This window comes from Diabrotica virgifera, chromosome 9, assembly GCF_917563875.1.
Source record: "Diabrotica virgifera virgifera chromosome 9, PGI_DIABVI_V3a".
Taxonomy (NCBI): domain Eukaryota; kingdom Metazoa; phylum Arthropoda; class Insecta; order Coleoptera; family Chrysomelidae; genus Diabrotica; species Diabrotica virgifera.
The window spans coordinates 156,418,732-156,440,988 of record NC_065451.1 but is presented as its reverse complement, the minus strand read 5'-3'; the positions used below and the strand labels follow the sequence as shown (position 1 = coordinate 156,440,988).

General features: G+C 36.7%; 1 protein-coding gene across 9 annotated transcripts in view; it reads left to right on the top strand.

The window, feature by feature from the left end:
• The window catches only part of LOC126891728 (uncharacterized), an 827,477-nt gene that overhangs the window by 763,156 nt on the left and 42,064 nt on the right, over positions 1 to 22,257 (top strand). For 6 of the 9 annotated variants that reach the window (XM_050660999.1, XM_050660994.1, XM_050660997.1 and 3 more), the window contains exon 13: positions 10,001 to 10,122. The exons of the other annotated variants lie outside the window; for them this stretch is intronic. In XM_050660999.1, the coding sequence (XP_050516956.1) occupies positions 10,001 to 10,122 (122 nt within the window). The remainder of the gene's footprint in view (positions 1 to 10,000; positions 10,123 to 22,257) is intronic. 9 annotated transcript variants of the gene reach the window in all.

The following is a 22,257-nucleotide window of genomic DNA, read 5'->3' as shown; positions in this document are numbered from 1 at the left end:
CGCAAACACTGCATAGTAAAGCTTGTTTCTAAGTGGGAGGGGAGATATAGAGCCAAAAATTTAATTTCCAGCCCTCGATTTCACAACAGGACAATATTTGATGAAAATCTAATGGCGATTGAACTAAATAAAACAAATCTGACGTTTAACAAACCATTGTACATCGGAATGTCTATTCTTGACATATCCAAAGTGTGGATGTATGATTTTTATTATAATTTCATGTTTTTTTTAATGGCATGGACTTTATGTCATTCAGCCAGTCACAACATGAGTATTAGTGTCATGTGTAGTGTGTATGTTGAGTAAGTGTATTGTTACTTCGCAAAGTCGACGTCATTGTCTTTGCAAAGAGACGCTAATTGTATCCGAACGTCTGCGGTCCCTCCGGTGAGTACCGATCCCACAAGGACAGAAACTATATTCATTTATTAATTTATAATAAATGAAAAATTTCTGACACTGGTGAGATTCGAACCCACAACCCTTCGGATTTTTTCGATCCAAAGGCAGGCGCTCTTACCACTGAGCCACGGAGGGGTCTAATTTCATGTTACCAACTGTAGGAATCGAAAATTTAAAACTAATGTATGGGGATACTGATAGTTTTGTCTATGAAGTAACATGTGATGATGTTTACAGAGATGTCATGATACCATACCTATCTAAATTTGATACATCTGACTATGCCGGAGGTAATTCATATCACATGCCTCAAGTCAATAAAAAAGTGCTTGGCTTAATGAAAGATGAGGCCAATGGGCGCATCATGACTCATTTTGTAGGACTTAGATCGAAAATGTACTCATTTAAATTACAGTATACAGATGAGGAGCGACAGACGTGGCAAAATTAGAAAAATAGCATGGATGATGCTGCTATTGAAAAAATTGTAAATAACTTGGGTGTTACGAAAAAATCTAAAGGGGTTAAGTATTCGGTAGTGAAAAATGCCATTACGTTTAACGATTACGTGGAGTGTCTAAAAGAATTTACCGCAAAAAGGGTTACACACTCAACATTTGGTTCCTATGCACATAGCATGTTTACAATCACTCAAGAAAAAATAGCATTAAGTCCACATGACGATAAACGATGTTTGCAAAAAGAATCATATGACACTTAACCTTGGGGCCACTATGCCACTACAATGATTGAATAAACAATAAACTGATAATAAATGGAAACTCGCTTATCATCTATATAATTATTGTATATTGTTGTATTATCCATTGTATGCATTATGTAATTCCTACTAATAAACTTTTGTACACATATGTTTTGGTTTTATTTATTCAAAATAAAAGACAACATATTTAATAATACCATTTATTGTTATATACACTCAGTTAAATCATTTACAAGTCTAAGTTTATAATAAAATACATATTAGTTTAATGCTAAACTTAACAAAGTATTTGGACAAATAGTGCAATATACGTTAAACGCTTCAACTGGTCCACGTAAAGAGTCTTTGGCACAAAAATTTTTCTTGATGAAAGATGAAATGTTTATATAGTATTCGCGAAATTGTAAACTCTTCAACAGCGCCACTTTATGGGATATCATGCTCTGGTCCGCTTCTATAATTTGATTGACATCGTCTTCCCATAAATAATATTCGACTCCAAATTTCTCAATGGCTAATAACTTTACATTGTGCATTACCAATTGTCGTAATGTGTAGAAATCGCCGCACTTTAATTCGATTGGATCATACTCATCAACAAAAGTAGGTAGGTCTGCTTGGAGAAAATCAATAACTTTTGCTTTAAGCCGCTCAATTATGGTCTCCCACTCATTTGTGTGTAAACTGATTCTATTACAGTTACCATGGCGACACAGAATGATTGATGGTGAAAAATCTCGAGCTGGAAATAATCCAATTTTTATGTGGAGAGAGCTCATCGGATATGTAGATTCCAATAAATAATATGGCTCAATTGTGGCAGCTTCTTCAAATTTTGCCAATACTCGATCTAATTCAGCACCAGGACTGGGTGGCTGGCTGTTATCATCATCATATTCTACAATAAATGACTGACTGTCGTAACCACTATCTTGAGAACACATTACTACTGTTTTCGAGCACTGTTTACGAAGTGAATGCAAACTGAATGTGATGGTCGTAGTTTGGCATGAATTTATATACGTTTTCGATTCCCCCACTCTTTGCGGTTAATTGTTGGCTTGTTTGAAAAACAAGTATTTCTACGCGGCGTATCAAATATATATGTAGATCCTTAAACTACATCTGGCCTCTTAATCCAACTGTTGTGTTTGCTATCCAATCCTAACCATTTAACATACATCTTATTACCTTTTCGTCTAAGTACTTTTTCAACCAGGTAAATGTCGGAATTTTTTGTTTTCTGTAATTCTTTTTCATAAAACCCGCCGTTAATCGGTACACCTTGTATGTCTTCGAGCAAATAAATTATAGGGTTCGTTATCTTAACTTCTTCTTCTTCAAGTGCCGTTTCCTAATCGGAGGTTGGATATCATCACTGTCTTCACTCTATCCACCGGTGCTCTAAAGAGTTCTATAGAACTGCATCTAAACCAGTCCCTTAAATTCTTTAACCATGACACTCTCCTTCCTATACTCCTTCCGCCTCTTATCTTTTCCTGTATTATCAGTCTTAGCATTTCATATCGCGGTCCCCTCATTACGTGTCCCAGATATTGTAACTTTCTTATTTTTATCGCGGTCCCCTCATTACGTGTCCCAGATATTGTAACTTTCTTATTTTTATTGTGTTTATTATTTCACATTCTTTACCCATTTCTCGCAGTACTTCCGTGTTCGTTTTCCTCTGTGTCCATGTTATTCTAAGCATCCTTCTGTAACACCACATTTTAAATGACTGTAGCTTATTTATATGTTCTTGATTTAATGTCCAGCTTTCATGTCCATATTGTAGTATCGAGAACACGTAGCATCTCAAAGCTCTTACTCTGTTCTAAGCTAAGGTCTTTGTTGCAGAGAACTGTTTTCATTTTTACAAACGCATTTCTTGCTATTTCTATCCTGGTCCTTATTTCTGTTGTTTGATCATTTTTCTCTGAAATCCAGGTTCCTAGGTATTTGTATTTATCAACCCTTTCTATCGGTACATTTCCCAAATGTATGATTGTTTGTATGTTTGTTTTCTTAGTTATTATCTTGTATTTGGTCTTTTTTATATTCATTTTTAATCCATATTCTTCACAAAAATTGTTTGTTTTGTTTAGTAGTAGTTGGAGTTGTTCAGCAGAGCTTGCCATAATCACGGTGTCATCTGCATATCTCATGTTGTTAATAGATCTTCCGTTAATTATTATTCCTTCACTTTGAGATAGCAATGCTTCTTCAAAAATGGCTTCACTATATGCATTAAAGAGTAATGGAGACATAATACATCCCTGCCGAACTCCTCTCCTAATTTCAATTTCAATTTCAATTTTCAATTTCAATTATCTTAACTTGCACAATTCTAAATAATTCTGTAGGATTGGGTGTGTAGGCCTTTTCAAAGAAATGTTTTGCTTTTGATACACGTACAATGTCGCCAACTTTAAATTTTCGCGGACCTGCAATCTTTAAATGACTATAACTTTTGTGTAAAATAGCTTTTTCGTTGGATTTGCTGACCTGAGATGGTTTGTATCCTGTTTTGCTGTGTTTTGTATTGTTGTATTCCTCAGTGATTATAGGTAGGGCATCTAGCCATTTGTATGATCCGTGTAAACTGAAATACTTGTATAACTTTGCCTTTAACGTTCTAATAACTCGTTCACAAATGGCAGCTTTTAATCGTGTACATGCTGTAATGATTAATTTTGATTAATTAATAATTAATTTTAAGTGTTTTTTTATTAAATGAAATTTTTTGTTGTAAAATTCGGTTCCCTAATCAGATTGTAGGTTTTTCGGGACTCGTCGAGTGTGGGCGAGAATATCCGAAAATTCTCGAGTAATTTCCTCGCCTGTTTTGGTCTTTAGAGGGCGTATCTAAACAATTTTTGATAAACAATCAATTACAACTAGTATTATTTTATAATTTTTATTTTGATGCGCATAAGGACGCATTTCAGCCAAATCCACTTGCTACAAGTCATCGAGTCCTTTGATTATTGTTCGTCGACGAGGATAGTTTTTTCGTGCTGGTTTATGCAACTCGTACACCACCTGTTTCTTTTCTTTAGACATTCTTATAAACGTTTTTCAATTGATTTTAGGCGAGTATCTATATTCATCGAATGAAGGTTGTCTACTACACCCCGTAATGCCACGTTCATTTCTTTTATCTCCTTTGTCATCGTCATCTCGTATACCAAATGAAGTTGCAAGTGTTTCGTGAGCTTTTTTTAGTCCCTTGGTTATTTGCTTTATATAATTAGTGTTTTGCTGCAACAACTAATTCACATTATTTTCCGAATCCTTTTTTAGAGTATTCAAATCATCTGTGATACTCTTTTGCAACTCGAGAAGTGGAACTGTGGTTTGATGAAGCTCTTTTCTCACTTCGTTTAGTCCTACGGTTCAATTCTTTATATCAGTAGTTTTCTGCTGCAACAACTTATTTACATTATTCTCCGTATCCTTTTTTAGTGTATTCAAATCATTTTTCATTATTTTCTGTAACTATTGCTCGAGAAGTGGAGCTGTTGTTTTATGAAGCTCTTCTCTTACTTCATTTAGTCCGGATGGCTAAATCCTGTATATCATTAATTTTTTGCTCCAATATTATACCATGTGTTTGAATTAATGGCAGGTGTACGTGAAACTCCATTATTTGCGCATCAACTTATGTTTTCGTTGCAGGATCACCATTTTCCGATGGGTCCTTGAAATTGCAAATTTTCACATTTTCGGCATTAATATTTCCGTCAGAAGTATGTGGAAATGTAACTCGCGCCACCTTTTGAGCGCTACCACCACGAGAATGATGACCGAATTTGTCGATACTCATAATGTAAATGATGCTGTATTCGCAGTTACTCTATTATATTAGCTTCTTTTAGTTCATTAATTATGGCTAGGATTTCGTTGTCGAGAGATGTGTTGCCGGCGTCTTTCGAAGCCACCAAGATTTCAAAACTCTTCGCCAATTCATTTGGATCGTCCCAGTATGTATATTCCATAGGCAAATCATTGTATGTTCACTGCGTACGTAATCCAGAGCCGACCTCTCCTCCACTAGTGTCTGTATGACGAAGTTGAGATGATTGAGATGGTGGAAGATTAGGTTTAATAATGTCCCCCCACTTGTAGCCTGGGGTTCCCTTTAGTGAACCATCCCGTCTTTTATGAACGTCGGTTAAGGTCAACAATGAAATATAGTCTTTAACGTCTTCTTCTGTAAAATAATCAGACTCTTTGTAAAATATTAACTCATATAGTCCACGTGTCCTTTTAACATATCTTCCTTTCGTTAGAGTGTTACCATCCTGAGTGAAATTACTGTCAGTGGGACCAAGTGTCCATTTCGCCGTAGTGCTATCATAGGTTGGGCCGTATACCTTATCTGAAGATAACATGTGATTTATCACGTAAGGATGAATTAGTTCATGATATTGGTCTAGGTAAGCTTGAAATGCTTGTTCGGATAATTCATCTTGCGATTGGTTTGTTTCTACGTTATCTTCATATTCTTCATCTTTTTCATCGTTATTTTTAAACACATCTCCATCACTAATAAATGATACTGGTGGTGTCCGATTTTCTTTTATATCCGGCTCTGTTTTTAGTCCTACTTCTTCCTTTTTCACCTCTTCTTCTTTTTTAACTTGTCTAAACTTGGTTAGCATGATGTAACGTTTTTGATGATTGTACAATGTCCGTGAGAGGTTTCGAGATTATTTTAAAAAGTTCATTTAGTGACTCATCATCTTCTGTTTTGCCTAATTTCAATGCCAAATATTTTTTGCGAATTGATCTAGCCAAATCGGTAACTTTCTTCTTGCGCATGGCAATGGCAACCGTATCATTAGACATTTTGTTGACGACTAAACAATCTACTTACAATTTTATATATTTATCAAATCCTTTGCGATATCGACCATTGTTGAGGGCAAAATCTTTCATAATGACCAAAGTACCAAAGCGGTCTGTCGTCCAACATTCTGAACACGGTTTTTTAAATTGATCAAATGACATGTCTGGCGATACGTGTTCATCAAATATATGCTTCAAATTTACCTCGTCTTGCTTGAATAATATAATCATGTTACAATTGTCTCTTATTAGCTGCTTTGGTATTTTTGAATATGTTTGACATAAATAAGCGGCATCAATATCTTTATGTCTGCACATGGAATAATACTCGCGAATCTTTTGTTGGCCATCGCATGCACCATCGTCGAATAAAAAAATTAAGTGTGCTTGAGCCTCGTCTGGACTGATAATTTCTTCTTTTGTCTTTAAATAGAAAGTACCCAACACCTTTGACTTGCGCTGTTACATCTTGCAGTAGTTGGTATTTCGGATGAAAGAGGGATTTCGAATAAACATATACATTTTTCAATTTGGCGCCATTCGGATTAAATAGCAGTGATAGCATGACATTCGTTTTTCCGCATCTACTTGGGCCGCAAATAATGGCTCTAAATGAGTTTGGTAGCAATTTACCATGTTAACTGACTGTCACTTTCTGGACAATGTCCAGATTATCAATTGGCAGCGTCTGCTCTTGTTGAACAACCTTCATCGTGTGGCAAGTGTAGTAAATAAGTACGGCAATATATTATAGATGCCCCCACTTGCATGGCATCAGTCCAATGTTGGTTGTCGAAGGAGGCGGTCCCGTGAACTCTCTAATTAATAAACTGCCATTTGAACTACATATTCCTGGCGGTTATCAGTACTGTGGACGTAAGTCACCGTCTTTGTTGTTGTGTTTTATAAGTAAAAATACGTTCTTTATAGCTGGAACGAAACTACAACAATGTCTTGCACGCGGAGATCCAGGAATTAATCCATTAGACGCAGCGTGTAAACAGCACGATATCGCTTACTCGCAGCATTCATCTCTCGAAGAACGTCACAAGGCCGATAAAGAATTGGAAAATAGAGCCCGAGAGCGAGTTAAATCGAAAGACGCTAGCTTTGGTGAAAAAACTGCTGCTTTACTTGTAACCGGTGGAATGAAGACGAAAAGAAAGTTGGGAATGGGGCTACGTCTTGGACGAAAGGGGCGTTACTCTTTTAATCGCGATGTTGTCTCAAAAATTGCAAAGTCCATGAAGAGAGGAGCATCGTTACAAGATACTGCTTTGACGGTTGTACGAATTGCAAAATCCATAATTAAAAGACTTGGCGGCCGAAAAGAAATTGATGTTCCTCTAGTACTACCACTAAAATCTGGAGGCTTCCTACCCCTCATACACTCATACCTCTCTTTGCTGGTCTTTCTGCATTGGGGGCTTTAGCAGGAGGTGCTGCGGGGGTGGCAAAAACTGTGGTCTACGCAAAAAATGCTCAAAAGAAATTAGGTGAGGATATACGTCATAATAACGCTATGGAACACGTCGGTTCGGGCCTGTACCTACATAAGAAACCCAGAGGCGGATTCGGCTTGTATTTGAAAAAAAAAAAAACTTCCAATAAAGCTACCCAATCGTCCGCTGTACGACTTGGATGTTGCACATTACGCAAAAATACTTAAAATACCACATTTTCGAGGAGTTTTTATGAATGACCCTCTGCCTAGAGACTTGGATGTGTCCACACATAACGGAACACATTGGGTAGCATATAGAAAGATAAACAACGACGTGGAATATTTTGAATCACTCGGTAATCTGAAGCCGACCAAAGAACTTGTAAAATATCTGGGTGCACGTGCCATAATTTTCTACAATAATCTTCAGTATCAAACTTACAATCAAATCATTTGCAGATATTTATGCTTAAAGTTTTTATATAATGGACAGTAGTAGATTGCTTATGGCCCATATGTTTCGCGAAAAATGTTTTACAGTATATAGTGCAGAAGAACTGAAACGCATACCTCTTGAGTATATTATACGGACTGTTGGACCCTCAGAATTGTTAAGTATATGGCATAAATTGCCTGGGGAATATCGAGGAGAATGGAACTTGTAGATACCAATTCCGTGCTTCGTACATTACAACAAACCAGATTGGAGGACTCACTGGGATGGACCACCCGATTCTCAAGCATCTTGTCATTTATGCAAACTTGCTTTGGAACAAATAAAAAAAATGTGAACATAAAATTGGTTTTTATTCACCTATATAACCTGTTAATCCAGTGACTTGAATCAGTCATCATGTCGCAGTTGTTGAGAGTAGTTAGTACCAATTTTATATTCGCATTTCAACCTCCCACACCAATCGTGTTGGATCCGAACAAAGATTATGAATGTTGTTCTGAAGCTATTTTCTTGTGGCATTTTTACAATTTTAACTATTTACAATGGGAAATAAGCCACAATATTATTAAAAAATGATTTTTATTAACGTTTCGACTCCCAAATCGGGTGCCGTTGTCAAAATATTCAGTAGTATTTTGTATTTTGACAACGGCACCCGATTTGGGCGTCGAAAAGTTAATAAAAATCATTTTTTAATAATATTGTGGCTTAGTTCCCATTATAAATAGTTAAAGATTATGAAATAGCTCTTCGTGCCTTTCATTCCTACAACAGTATACCAAACATTGAAAATAACAAGTTTTATTACTACAAAGACAAAAACCAATGGCAAAACTTTGCTTTTCCCGATTGATGTTATGAAATTTCTGATATTGAAGAATACATACAAACGAAACTGGGTGCTGACAATAAGCTTAAACCGGAAACGATATTTAGTCTAAAACCTAACCACAACACGTTGCAGTGTCAGATATTTAGCAAATATAGGATTTCATTTAAGCAACCTGATAGTCTTGGCACAGTATTGGGATTTTCTCCGGCAATACTCAATCCCGGAAAGACGTATTCTTCAGATCTACCTGTTAGGATTATTAAAGTATCTAGCATACGATTTGAATGTAACATTAGTACTGGACTCCAGTACTAATGGATACCCCTCTGAGGGATATGGTTCCGTTCGAGTTCGGGGTCTCAATCTGCCTACTCCCCTCACTCTTGGCGTACCAGTAGTGTTTTGTTCTCTAGGAGAACGGTCAAGCGGCACTGAGGTCTCAATCTGCCGACTCCTCAGTGTCGAGTGACGACCTGTCTTCTCCTGTGTAGCTCCTTTTATACTCTCAGTACGCGCGGGAATTGTATGCGCGGGAGAGGCCTGGGAGGGATCGATTGGCGCGGGGAGTCGCTGAAGCAGCGATCGCCATGTTGCCGGCAGTCTTTTAGCGTCATCGCGTGTGTTTGGGCTGTCAGGGTGTTTTTCAATTTCGATGGCTTCGCGGATAATTCTTGATTTTAAGGAGCGGACAGGGGCGGTGGTTTTTTCGTTTCTCGAAATCTATTTTGTGACCTGTCTGAATAGCCCAACATCATATTGCATCATCATGCAACTATCATGAAAATTTTGAACAGTTGACCAGTGTATGCCAAGTGAACATGGCATACATTCGTGGCCCAAGACGGTTGATTTAGATTGAATTATAATTACAACCACTTTTGGGTTCACGTTTGATTCTGGGGCTAGTTAGCAAGTATACGAGTTCACTGATGATGGACTGACAGGTCCGAAAACGTTCGTTCTGAACATATTTTATGCAATCCATTAGGATTTTTAGGATTTTATTAAATTATACCTACTACTTAGAAGTTGTTTGACTTCGATTTTAAGGCTCGTTTTCACGCTACATTTTATTGTACGTCTTATTGTACGTTTTGTGTGATAGTACAAATCCTATACAATAACGTACGTCTTGACGAATCAAAAAATGAAATCCACGTATTGACAAAACGTACGTTTTGTCGTACGTTTTTTATGACACACAAAACGTACAATAAGACGTAGCGTGAAAACGAGCCTTTTTGGAGTTTATTTAATATGCCAATGTTATAAAATTTTTAATTTTAGGATAGATATATTAGCCTGTTGGACCAAATTAAACGTATTTTTAAACATTATGGATGGCTACTGAGTGTTACTGTATATCCTAAATTGGAAGACACTGGATACGATCCTCTAAAAATGGATAGGTAAATATGACGCTATGAGATGCAAAGTGATCTAACCCAAAATCCCGACAGCCAAAATTACGACGGTCAAAATCCCGACAAGCCAGAATCCCGATAAACCAAAATCCCGACAAATCAAAAATCCCGCCAGACTTTCAAAACATCTATCTATTTCTGTTACGTTACAGTATTATTTCAAACATGAAATGCTCTTAAGATTAAACAGTAGCGATCAACAGGTAGCAACAAACGCGTTCCAAGATTGCGGCTCTAATTTTGAATATTTTGTCGAGATATTTGGCACACATATTCGTAATATAATAAAGAATGGCGGTACAGAGCCCAATTTCAGAAATATGTTAGTATGTGGAAATTACTCTACAACTAAATAAAATATTGACAAAAGGAGCCTGTACCTCAATTAAGAATGACAAAAAAATACACTTTCTTCAAATAAACTTTTTTATCCCATGCCTAGATTTTGTGTAATCTTGGAACTACTAAAAATGGATTTTTTTATAACAAGAAATCGAACGTCACTGACTTGGCAACATTTCGCGCCTATGTGTATAAAAATTATTGTTTTTGATAGTATAAACGTCACTGTCAGTGTCGAATTACCGACGCACTGTTGCCTCACTTTTGAAAGTTCGCAGAACTTTCGCAATATTGGACCGCGTTTGTTGCCACCTGTTGATCGCTACTGTATCACCTTAAATAGTTTGGCAGTTCATGTTTTTTTCCCTCGAGAAGGGGTGGTACTCACCCCCAGAGCAAAAGCAGGCATCGGCACAATGTATTTTACTCTCTGACATGTTTGCTATGCGTATGCCAAATTTTATGGCAATCCAATATCTCCAAGTATATGCATTTTTATTAATATTTGCGCACCAACAATTTTGACTCCGTAAGTATTTTGATATGTCATCCAATATTAATAAATTAAGGATCAGTCTACATTACTATGTATTTTTTGTCGAATAATTATTTTTAATTGCATATTTTCACGACCACCTAATAATGTCACGTAATTTTTGTTGCAATTAATGTTTGAAGGGGCTATCCTAGTGTAAAAGTACGAAATTCATATACTTTTTTGGGAATTTCTAAAATAAAAAGTACTATACCAATTGTTTTGGAAATTTGTAAGCGCATTTATTATAAAAGAAGTACAGGTAAAACAATTTGCGTAAAAAAATATTAAAAATTAAACGATTTATGCGCCATCTACTGGCACCGTGAAAATAAATACATAGCTCCACTGCTGCAGTGATTTAGACTAATAGACATCTTGAAACATAAAAATTCAAAGTTATTATTGAAAAATAAGTTATTTTTTATACCATCCACTAGGGGTTTTTCGATCGGATAAAAAATGTCAATTTGGCGGTTTTTGAAACCGAAAATGTTTTAGCTAATTAAAAAAAATTCAACACTTCGTGATCTTTCCAAATTTTAATATTTTTCAAAAATCCTAGTTGATGGTATAGGAAATAACTCATATTTCAATAATCACTTTGAAATTTTATGTTTCAGGATCTCTATTAGTCCCAATTACTGCAGCAGTGGACCTATGTTTTTATTTTCACGGTGCCAGTAGATGGCTCATAAATCATTTAATTTTCAACATTTTTTTATGTAAATTGTTTTACACATACAGTAGAACCCCGATAAGTCGGCCCCCGATAACCCGGAAGTCCGGCTAACCCGGACCGATTTTTATCAGACAAACATTTCAACAATAAAAATGTACAGTCGGAAAAATTAAAGAATACCCATGAACGAATATATAAAACACGCTGTACTTTCCTCTCACCTTGTCACAAATAAAATTGCCCAGCTCAAGTATGTAATAATAATTATTATATTATGTATAATACTTGCGCTTGCCAATTTTTTGTGTGACACGGTGACAGGAAAATACAGAGTGTTTTATATGTTCGTTCGTGGATATTCTTTCATGTAATATAATATTTGAGAGATAATGGGTATTATGCCCGGTTGCACCAACAGATCTTAAGCTTAAGTCGAGAATATCATAAGAATTAATATATTATAATTATAATATATTACAATAAGAATACCATAATATAATAATAGATATAATTGATAATAAGGTGAGAATCTAAAATTCTGGTGCAACGTAAGTGATACTCAAGGAGGCCCTATCTATAAGTAGAGCTTAGCTAAGCTGGAGCTTAAGATCTGTTGGTGCAACCAAGCATTAGTGTAATTTGAACCATATTTTACGACAGTAAAAATGACTCATGGCACACAACGTTCGTTGTTTGGGTTATCGGAATCAACAGGCACCTGTAGTATTGTACCCTTTATTTATTTTAAACTGTCAGCATTGTTTGAAAAGACTATTAAAAAATTCTTTTTGAAACAATGGTCTTAGTTCTCCACTGTTATTAAATAACATAATAAAATCGTTGCGATTGAGAACCGTATTGTGTGTAGTACAGTCGTATTATTCGCTTCCCTTCTGTAATCGTTCGTAAATCTATTCAGATTTTGTGTTTTTTTGTCTACGTAATGGCAGCGAAACGTAAAAATGTTGTAGTGACAATGGAAAAGAAACTAGAAGCCTTAGGTAGAATTGATAAAGGCGAATCTTTAAAAACAGTTGCAGCATCATATGGTGTCGGTACATCTACAGTATCGGATTGGAAGAAAAATAGAACTAAAATCGAAGAATTCTGTTTCAAAATGATAACAAAAGACATTTTGGACAATCGGTGCAAAACTAATAAAGCTAAAAATGAGACTCTCGACGACGCTTTGTATGTGTGGTTTTGTGCGGAACGCGAACGTGGATTACCAGTGTCTGGACCAATTATTCAAGAAACAGCACTCAAGCTGAATAAAATGTTGCCTGATTGTGAACCAAATTTCACTGCGAGTCAAGGTTGGCTGGATAGATGGAAAAAACGTCATGGAATACGCCAACTATCTATCACTGGAGAAAGTCTATCTGGGGACAACAACGCTGCTCATGACTATAAAAGCAAGTTTTTGGATTTTGTGAGAGAAGAAAATTTAACGGCAGATCAAATATATAACGCCGATGAGACTGGCCTGTTTTACAGAATGTTGCCAAGCAAAACTTTGGCCTCAAAAACTGAAGAAGCCGCAAAAGGATACAAAAAAAGCAAAGACCGATTGACAATAATGGCCTGCAGCAATGCTTCGGGGAAGCATAAATTTCCCCTAGCCTTAATAGGAAAATCAAAAAATCCACGAGCACTGAAAAATGTAAATCGGGATTCTTTACCAGTTGTTTACCAGTCTCAAAAGAATGCATGGATGGACAGCACCACTTTTAAAAACTGGTTTTTTGATTGTTTTGTGCCAGGTGTAACAAAATATTTAAAAGACTGTGGGTTACCAAATAAAGCTGTCCTAATAATTGATAATGCGCCTTCACATCCTTCAGCAGATGTGCTGGTCAGTGGGGACATTACCGTCAAGTTTTTGCCGCCTAAGGTAACAGCGCTATTACAGCCCATGGACCAGGGGGTTCTAGAGAAAATTAAGAAGGTTTTCAGAAGACAGATGTTAAGCACAATCATAGAAGATGAAGGACAACACGGTGTAGTTGAAGTTCTCAAAACGTTCAATGTCAAAACTGTAATTTATATGATTGCAGAATCTTGGGAACAAGTGACTACAATCAGCTTGATAAAATCTTGGAAAAAACTGTGGAAGGGTGTATGCGATTTGCCAGAAAATTAAATTCAACCAGTGGATAACTGTTACCTGGAAAATGATTCGCCAGACGAAGTCCAGCCCCAAGAACTTTTGAATATGTTCCAAAATATTGACGGTTGCTCTGAAGTCGATGAAAGTGACATTAATCTGTGGTTAGAGGCAGATAATAACGGAGGTTATGCGCCACTTACTGACGAGGCAGTGATCGTGTTGTGTTTACCTGACGCTAGTGAATCAGACGCTGAGAACGCAGACGGTGACATTGAACAGCCAGTGATGAGTCATGGAGACGCAATGACAAAATTAGACGCACTAATGGTTTATTTCGAGCGGCAAGCGGAAACATCGCCGGCTGAACTGCTGATGTTAAAGAGACTGCGGGATCGCACAGCACGCAAGCGGCAGACGAAATTGACGCAACCGAAACTGACTGATTTTTTTATTACCAAGAAATGAACAATACTGTATACAACTATATGTAAGTTAATGTGTACTGTGCATATATATTTCATGTTATTTCAATTATAACGGAGTTTATCTGTAAGTATACTGTATTTGATTAATTTTTACCATTTTCTCCGGCTAACCCGGATTTTCGATAACCCGGATCGGCCGCGGTCCCGATTAATCCGAGTTATCGAGGTTCCACTGTACTCCTTTTTATACTAAATTCCCTTACAAATTTTCAAATCAATTGGTGCAGTACTTTTTATTTTAGATATTCCCAAAGAAAGTATATGAATTTCGTACTTTTACACTAGGATAGCCCCTTAAAGAATCACGAATAACTCACAAATTGAAGCACTGAATATCTAAGAAATAAAAAATTACTTTGTATACTAAAATTAAACATTTGACTTCACTATAATTAGAATTTTTAACAATATTGGACTATATTAGAAATCGTTTGAACATAAATAAAAATTTTGGTGTCAAATCACTGCAATTCTACAGGGTGTGAATATTGCTAAGAAAATAACAAAATAACGTAATTATCTTTTAAACTATCCCGTATAATATTACAAAACCCTATTTTTTCGAAAGAAATCGAGGATTAATAAGGAAAGAGAGGTTTAAAGAGGATTTCCATAATATGGAAAATTGCTATTATGAAAAGTTGTTTAGAAAAACTATGTTTTAATGTGTAATTATATCATTCTAATTTAAATGTTGTGAACTATACGCTTTTTTGCTATTTTGAAAAGAACACATTTTTGTTCGTCTCCAGATGGTATGAAATTTTAGTGGTTCTTATTAAGTGTTAATGGTAGTGTTTGGTACCAGAAGGACACTAAAATTGCAGACCACATAAATCTGTAAGTCATCTTTTATTTCTATAACTGAACATCCCGAAAAATTTTATTTAAATAAGATTGAAACCTTTACACACACCCAAACCACAGTAAAATCACTCCTCTGTCGGCGCTTTGATCTCAAGAAGTAATACCGGCAGTACGCAATTGGAACGTCACCAGTGGTGAATGCGGGTTTCCCTGTTAAAATCCGTACGTTTATATGCGACTAGCAATGCGAGAGTGGGGCAAAAGCCAAGGTTCATAAATAGACAGGTTGCATGGTAACTTCCTCGTCACGCTAACTGGACTGAATTCCAAAACTTCATCACACAAAACCTCCCTATGTTAGGCGAACTCGATACTAACGACAGTATCGACACCAGTGCAACCGATATCGAGAACCTCATCACTGAGGCGATCACGCACGCAATTCCACTCAAACAAATAACTTATACATCACCGGCACTTCCACAATACATCATTGCCAAAATTCAACAAAAACGACGTCTTCTACGTCAATACAAGGCCAACAGAAACCCACTTATCAAAACAGAGTACAACCGGATCTGTGCCAGGATAAAGAGGGAGATATCTGTCCTAACGGCTCGCCGGTGGGAAGATGCTACCTCAAAACTGGACTACAGAGACGGAGGTAAATTCTGGCAAAAATTCAAAGTCCTAACAAAACAAAAAATATCTCAACCATCTCATCTGTTGGTCAACAATCACATAGTCAATTCCCCAGAAGGGAAAGCCGAAGCATTCAGAAATTCGCTTCAAAACAATTTTCAAACGCCAGATAACCCGAACTTTGATCGCATATTTAAATTCAACACAGAATACATTGTAAATGTTACTCTCAACCACTACATTCCAGTCTATGATCCTATCATGGACCCCCTCACAGACAGGGAAACGGAGAGCTTTTGCCAAATCGGCAAAAACAGCGCTCCCGGACCTGATGGCATCAACCGAAGGTGCCTCAAAAAACTTCCAGAGAGTATCATCCCTCTTCTAACTAAAATATTCAATGCATGTCTCAAAAACAGCCACTTTCCTACTCCTTGGAAAGTGGCCAACACCATCATGCTTTTGAAAAAAGGCAAACCCCCAACCGACGTGGAATCCTATAGACCAATTTCATTAATCAATACTCTGGGTAAAGTTCTTGAGCTAATCCTAAAAGAGAGGCTCAATAACTTTCTCGAAAACCACAATATCATACCAAAATTCCAATATGGATTCCAGTCAGGTAAATCTACTAAACATGCATTAATTGACTTCACTACCAAAGTTACTCAAACCATCAACGATGGTTCAATCGCCATAGCCACATTTCTGGATGTGCAGAAGGCTTTCGACCAGGTCTGGCACGACGGACTTGTTCGGAAACTTCTGGACATCGGGCTTCCATTGCAATTTACCAAAATTGTACACTCCTACCTCCACAATCGTACTGTCAGAGTGAAAATATGCGATCAAAAGTCCACCCCCTTCACTCCACAAGCTGGAGTTCCCCAGGGTTCAGTCCTAGCGCCGCTGTTGTACATCATCTACAACAGCGACATCACTAACCAAAATATCCCAGGTACTCGGCTGTTTCTCTATGCAGACGACACGACTCTGCTCTCAACTACCTCTCGATACAACCCAAGACTCCTCTTCAGAAGAGCCCAGGCTCTGTTGGACGGCGTCGGTGAATGGTGTTGTAAGTGGAGAGTCACGCTCAACGCGAACAAAACAACAACAATTGTGTTTCGCGCCCCTTCTGTGTCACATAGAATCATTCGCAATGAAGACGACCAATATCCTCTGAGTTTGTTGGGAGAAAGGCTTGTTGTTAGCCCGACTGCGAACTATTTGGGAGTTCTGTTTACCAGGACTCTCAACTGGGACGCAGATCTAAAGGCAACTTTAGATAGGGTAAGGAACAGGGCCAGACTTCTCAACGCTCTCTCTGGAAAAATTGGCAAGACACACAAGAAGACTCTCATTCACACTTACAAGACCTTTATTCGACCCGTCATGGAGTACAAGTCATGTATCTACTCTCTTTGCTCTAAACAAAAACAAGAGAGGTTGCTGAGGACAGAGCGCAGAGTCTTGCGTAGATGTAACTATGAGCACTGGCGATATCCCTCAAATGAAATCCATAACATCTCGAACACCCCCAAAATCACCGAGAGAATAAACTCTCTGAACAGGAACTTCACAATCAAAGTAATCAACGGCCCCCCTTCCGACACCCAAGAATCTCTCAAATGTTCCTGTTCATCTTCCGGCCACGTACTCCACCGAAAGCCCAAACGCAAAAAGATTCATGTACCGTCCGCTCTAATGCAAACATGCATTGACGAACTCCCGGTGGAGTACGAAAACATCCTCGAGGCTACCCCGTTAGCCTACCGTACCCACCTCTAACACTTCCTCTTCCCTACCCCGAACAGGGAGAAGGTGGTTTTTTGCGGTTTCCCAACTTCATTGCACAATTATACCTGTTCGTCCCAAGAAAATAGCCGCAACTATTTTCTCCACTCGAACGCTCACTGTCCACGCTGCGCTCAAAGCCACCTCCTGACCGCCGACGAGGGACGCAGGTTCGCCTGTCGTTGTACAATGGTTTCTAGGGAGATTGGTTGAGAGCAAAGCACGGACAGTACACGTAAATGTCTATGGAACCAACAACAATCCTCAAACTTTCTTCTCTGTTGACTTCTTAGCCTTCTGGACACCACCGTCCGGCATAACCAAGGATCCAAGAACACCAGGACACGGTGCTTGCCCCAGCGTGTTTTTCGGACTGTTTGCTTTTGCTGCCAACACTAAACATTCACCACAAACCCTGAAGAGGACAAAATCCTAAACGGGGAATCACATTGTATGCATTTCTTCTTAACATTATCAAGACAAGCAAATCAAAACAATGTAGTAGTATGGTAACTTTCCACCAATGAGCGTCGAGAATCTAATTGCGGGATTGACGTCACCCAGAATGCTGCATTGAAATTCATTCACTTCACTCATTGAAATGAACTCGGAAAGTAGGAATGTATTGAAAATGTGTATATTTAAAAAAATACGTTTGGATTTTTAATGACTATTTATTTCATATATTCTTTAAAAAATGTGGTAGATAGGTACCTGTAGAGTTACAAAAACCATAGAATATAATTGCAATTAAATACATGCAGTAGAATAGCATTACTACTTAATTAAAGCAGAAAGAGATTCTTTCTTGTATATATATGGGACTAAATCATTCAAATATCCTAGGTATATTAATAATGGGTTGAATACAATTTACTTTTTTAAATGATTTTGAGTAGGTATATAATAATTTTGAATTGGGGATAATGCATGTAGTACATTATTATCAATTCCTCCTAACATGTAAACCATGGTGAAAAAGAGATTCAACTAAAGATTTATGTATCAAAATTAGTAGTTTTTCCCTTGAGTTTAACATTAGAGCATCTGATTACCTTAGGTACTGGATTATAATATCCAAAACTATTAAAACATTATGATTCCATTCAATAGGTACCTGTGAAGTTTTACATTAACAGTAAATTATAAAAAAATACAATTTCAGTGCAATAAAGGGAATTTTCCCCATTTTATATATTCATTTAGTTTATAATTGTTTATTCAAACGATCTTCAGATGGCTGCAATATTGGTTATAATTTTATATGAAACAATTACATATAATAGATCTATTATCTATAGACTTAATTAGATATATTGTTCAATAAGTCTATGTAAACTTGATGTGAAGAACTGCAAGAGACATTACAGAACTGTAATGTCTCTATACAAGAATGTCCTTTACTATACAATACAGCAGAAAGAAAATCCAGTAAGTAAGTAGGTACTTAATACAACCACATTAAAATGTATCTTAACACTTGTAAAAGAGTTTTGGGTTTAAGTTATTATACTAAAAACACTTAATGATATCTATAGATACATTATATCTCAAGATATAAACGCAAATTAAAACACTAACCATATTTAATAACAAAATATAGCCTCCAAACCACGTATCCTATTATGTTTACAAACAATTCGTAAAATTGATCGTCTGGGTGACGTCACGATGACAATATTTCATTTGTCAATGTCAAAGTTACCATACAACCTATGGTATAGGGACCTTGGGCAAAAGCGACTAAGAACATTGCGCGGTCGCCATGCGCGACTACAGATTTTACTTCCAATTTTTCGGAGAGTGGTTCTACTGTCCCTCTTTATACTGTGCCCAAACTTACATGGAATCATCTGACATTTCTTACTATTTCGTGCGAATTTAAAAAAACGAACACATAAAGTCAAACAATATTTATTTTAAAGCAATTTAATAACAAATACATAACAATTAAATAAAACAATAAGGTATTTAATAAACAAATTGAAAGTAGTTGTTTTAAAGTCAATAGCATACAAAATTTCAATGTAAAACGAATAATGTTTAAACTATTTTTATTTTTCTTGTATTTTGTGGTAGTCCGTATTATCACCTCTAGTCCTTATGCAAGCTTAAGTTTGCGTGGGCACGCTCCTAATCAAATTATCAACATTTTCTTGTGGTAGGTTGCTCCATCCTTTAAGAGCAGCTTGTACTAGCGGTGCGGTGTTTTGTGGATTATCCTGGCGAGCTTTAATTTTTCTTTTAAGCATCTCCTACAAATACTCTATAGGATTAAGCTCGGATGAGCAAGCAGGCCACTCCAAACAAGAGATACCTTCTGCTTTAATGATGTCCGTAGTCACTCTAATGGCATGTAGACATTATCATTTAATAAAATTAAATGTTCTCCTATTGCAACTCTCCAGAGCCTGACTACAAGTTATCAACATACCTGTGATCAGTTAAAGTTGATTGGATGAAAATTAAAGGAGTTTTATTACGGATCACAAGTCCTCTCCAGAACATTACACTTCGCCTTGTATACTTGTGAACAGATCTGACAGTTTTCGTTCTTGCTTGTCTTCCTCGACCTCGATTTCGTGGGTCATCTGGTTTTACACAAATCCTGAATTTTTTTGAAAATAGCACATTTTGTCAATTTCCAATGTTCCAGTTTTGGTGGTGAAGACACCAATTTAGGCGATCAATCTTGTGCTACCTGGATAACTCGGGAACCCGTAACTGTCTCCTGCTGTATACTTCTTGGTACGAACTCTTCTTCTTATCGTTTCAACTGAAACAGTTACACCTGTAGCTGCCTTTGGAGTTGCAGGTGAGAAATGGTTGGGTGTCTTCCAGCTGATTGGACAATTAAACGATCGTGGAGAGCCGTTATTACTTTTGGCGACTTTCCTTTGCTTTATTTTTGAGCTTTCCTAGTTCCTAGAAGCTACAACTTATAAGTTAAATGACGCTAGCCGGAATGACGTTGAGTCGCTGACATCTGTCTGTCGTTGGTCTTCTTCTTTTACATCCTAAACATAATATATTACACGTCCCCTTTTTTTTAACTAAAATACCTTGTACAAAACTAAAACACAAACACAAAACTAAAATACAAATATAAACAAGTGGCAACCTTAACTTGTTATTACCACAATTTCAATTTAACAGTAGTCCTTTAAATATGTAGAAGGCTTGTGAGATCTCTTACTATTTTTAATGATAGTGTTACCTTCCTCCTCATCTCTTACATTCAGTAGGTTATCAACCACGGTACACAGAGAACCGGTATGCCGATTGTCGTCGCTAAATTTGGTTTCGGCCGCCCAGCACGTCACGTGGGAACCTAACAGATATTTGCTTATTGTTTGGATGCATTATTTCGTATGTGGTGGCGTTGAAAGTGAATAGATTGAGGCGGTTTTAAAATATTAAGCTGTTAACAATTAAAGTAATTCTATATTATTTTAGTTACAAATTGTTGTCTATTAGCATAACTGTGTATTTTTAAAACTATTATAATATAACTATTAGTTTTATAGTAATTTATTAAAACCGAGACTATAATGCCATTTGAGGTGATATTACGCATGTGCAGAACACGAACATATATTAGAATGAGGGATATTAACAGAAAAAAGTTTTAAAAACTGCCAGAGATCACTTGACAAAAAGATATCTAAATTTTCTAATTTTAAAAAATTATTTTATTTATAGATACTAATTCTAATATTATTAATAAAACTTTACCCGCAAATTTGTTTTTTTAATATATTAGTATATAATCGGTTTATAACGTTCTACGACGTCTTCCGATTCCCAATCGCCATTGCTCTCGATCGTAGCACATGTCTTCGTTCAAGCCTCTTTCTCCGATTTCCCTATGGATTCCTTCTATCCAGCTTTTCCTAGGTCTTCCTCTCTTCCGCCGTCCTTTTGGTGCCCATCGTAGCACTTGCTTGGGTAATCTGTCTTCTTCCATACGTTGTACGTGGCCAAACCATCTTAGTTGCTTTGTTTTTATATCGTCCATTATTGTATGCTTTACATCCATTATCTCCAATATTCTTGTATTTCTGATTTTTTGTATTCTTGATATACCAGCAGATCTTCTCCAGAAGTCCATTTCAGTTGTTCTGAGCATATTTTCGGATTTTTCTTTAAGTGGCCAAACTTCGCTGCTGTATGTTATAATGCTCTTAACAATGCTGTTATAGATGTTACGTTTATTTTCTTTGGAGATACTTTGGTCCCATAGGATTTTGTTCAATAATGCGATAGCTTTCCTTCCTTGTGTGCACCTTTCTTGGATATTCTTGTCCAACGTTCCATCTTGTGCAATTGTAAGACCCAAGTATTTATATTCCTGACAGTGATTAATAGTTATTTCTATTCTGTTTTTTTAATAATATACATAATATGTATTATACATATAAGCCAGGAACCGAAGCTTTTCACCTCGCAATTTTTACAGAATGGATCGATTTGCTTGAAAATTTGAGAATAAGTAGTGAATAGTCCAAGGATCAAAATCTATATGATGGCGAAAGGCGCTTTCATCATGGGGGTGGTTGCCACCCCATCCCGGGGATGAAAATGTTTTATTATACTTTGACCGCAAAAGTTAATAAAAACATTCATTCTAAGCAAAAAATGTCCTATATATTTTTTTGATAAAATTAATAGTTTTCGATTTACTCGCTATCGAAGGTGTTAGTTTTGTATAGAAAAATCA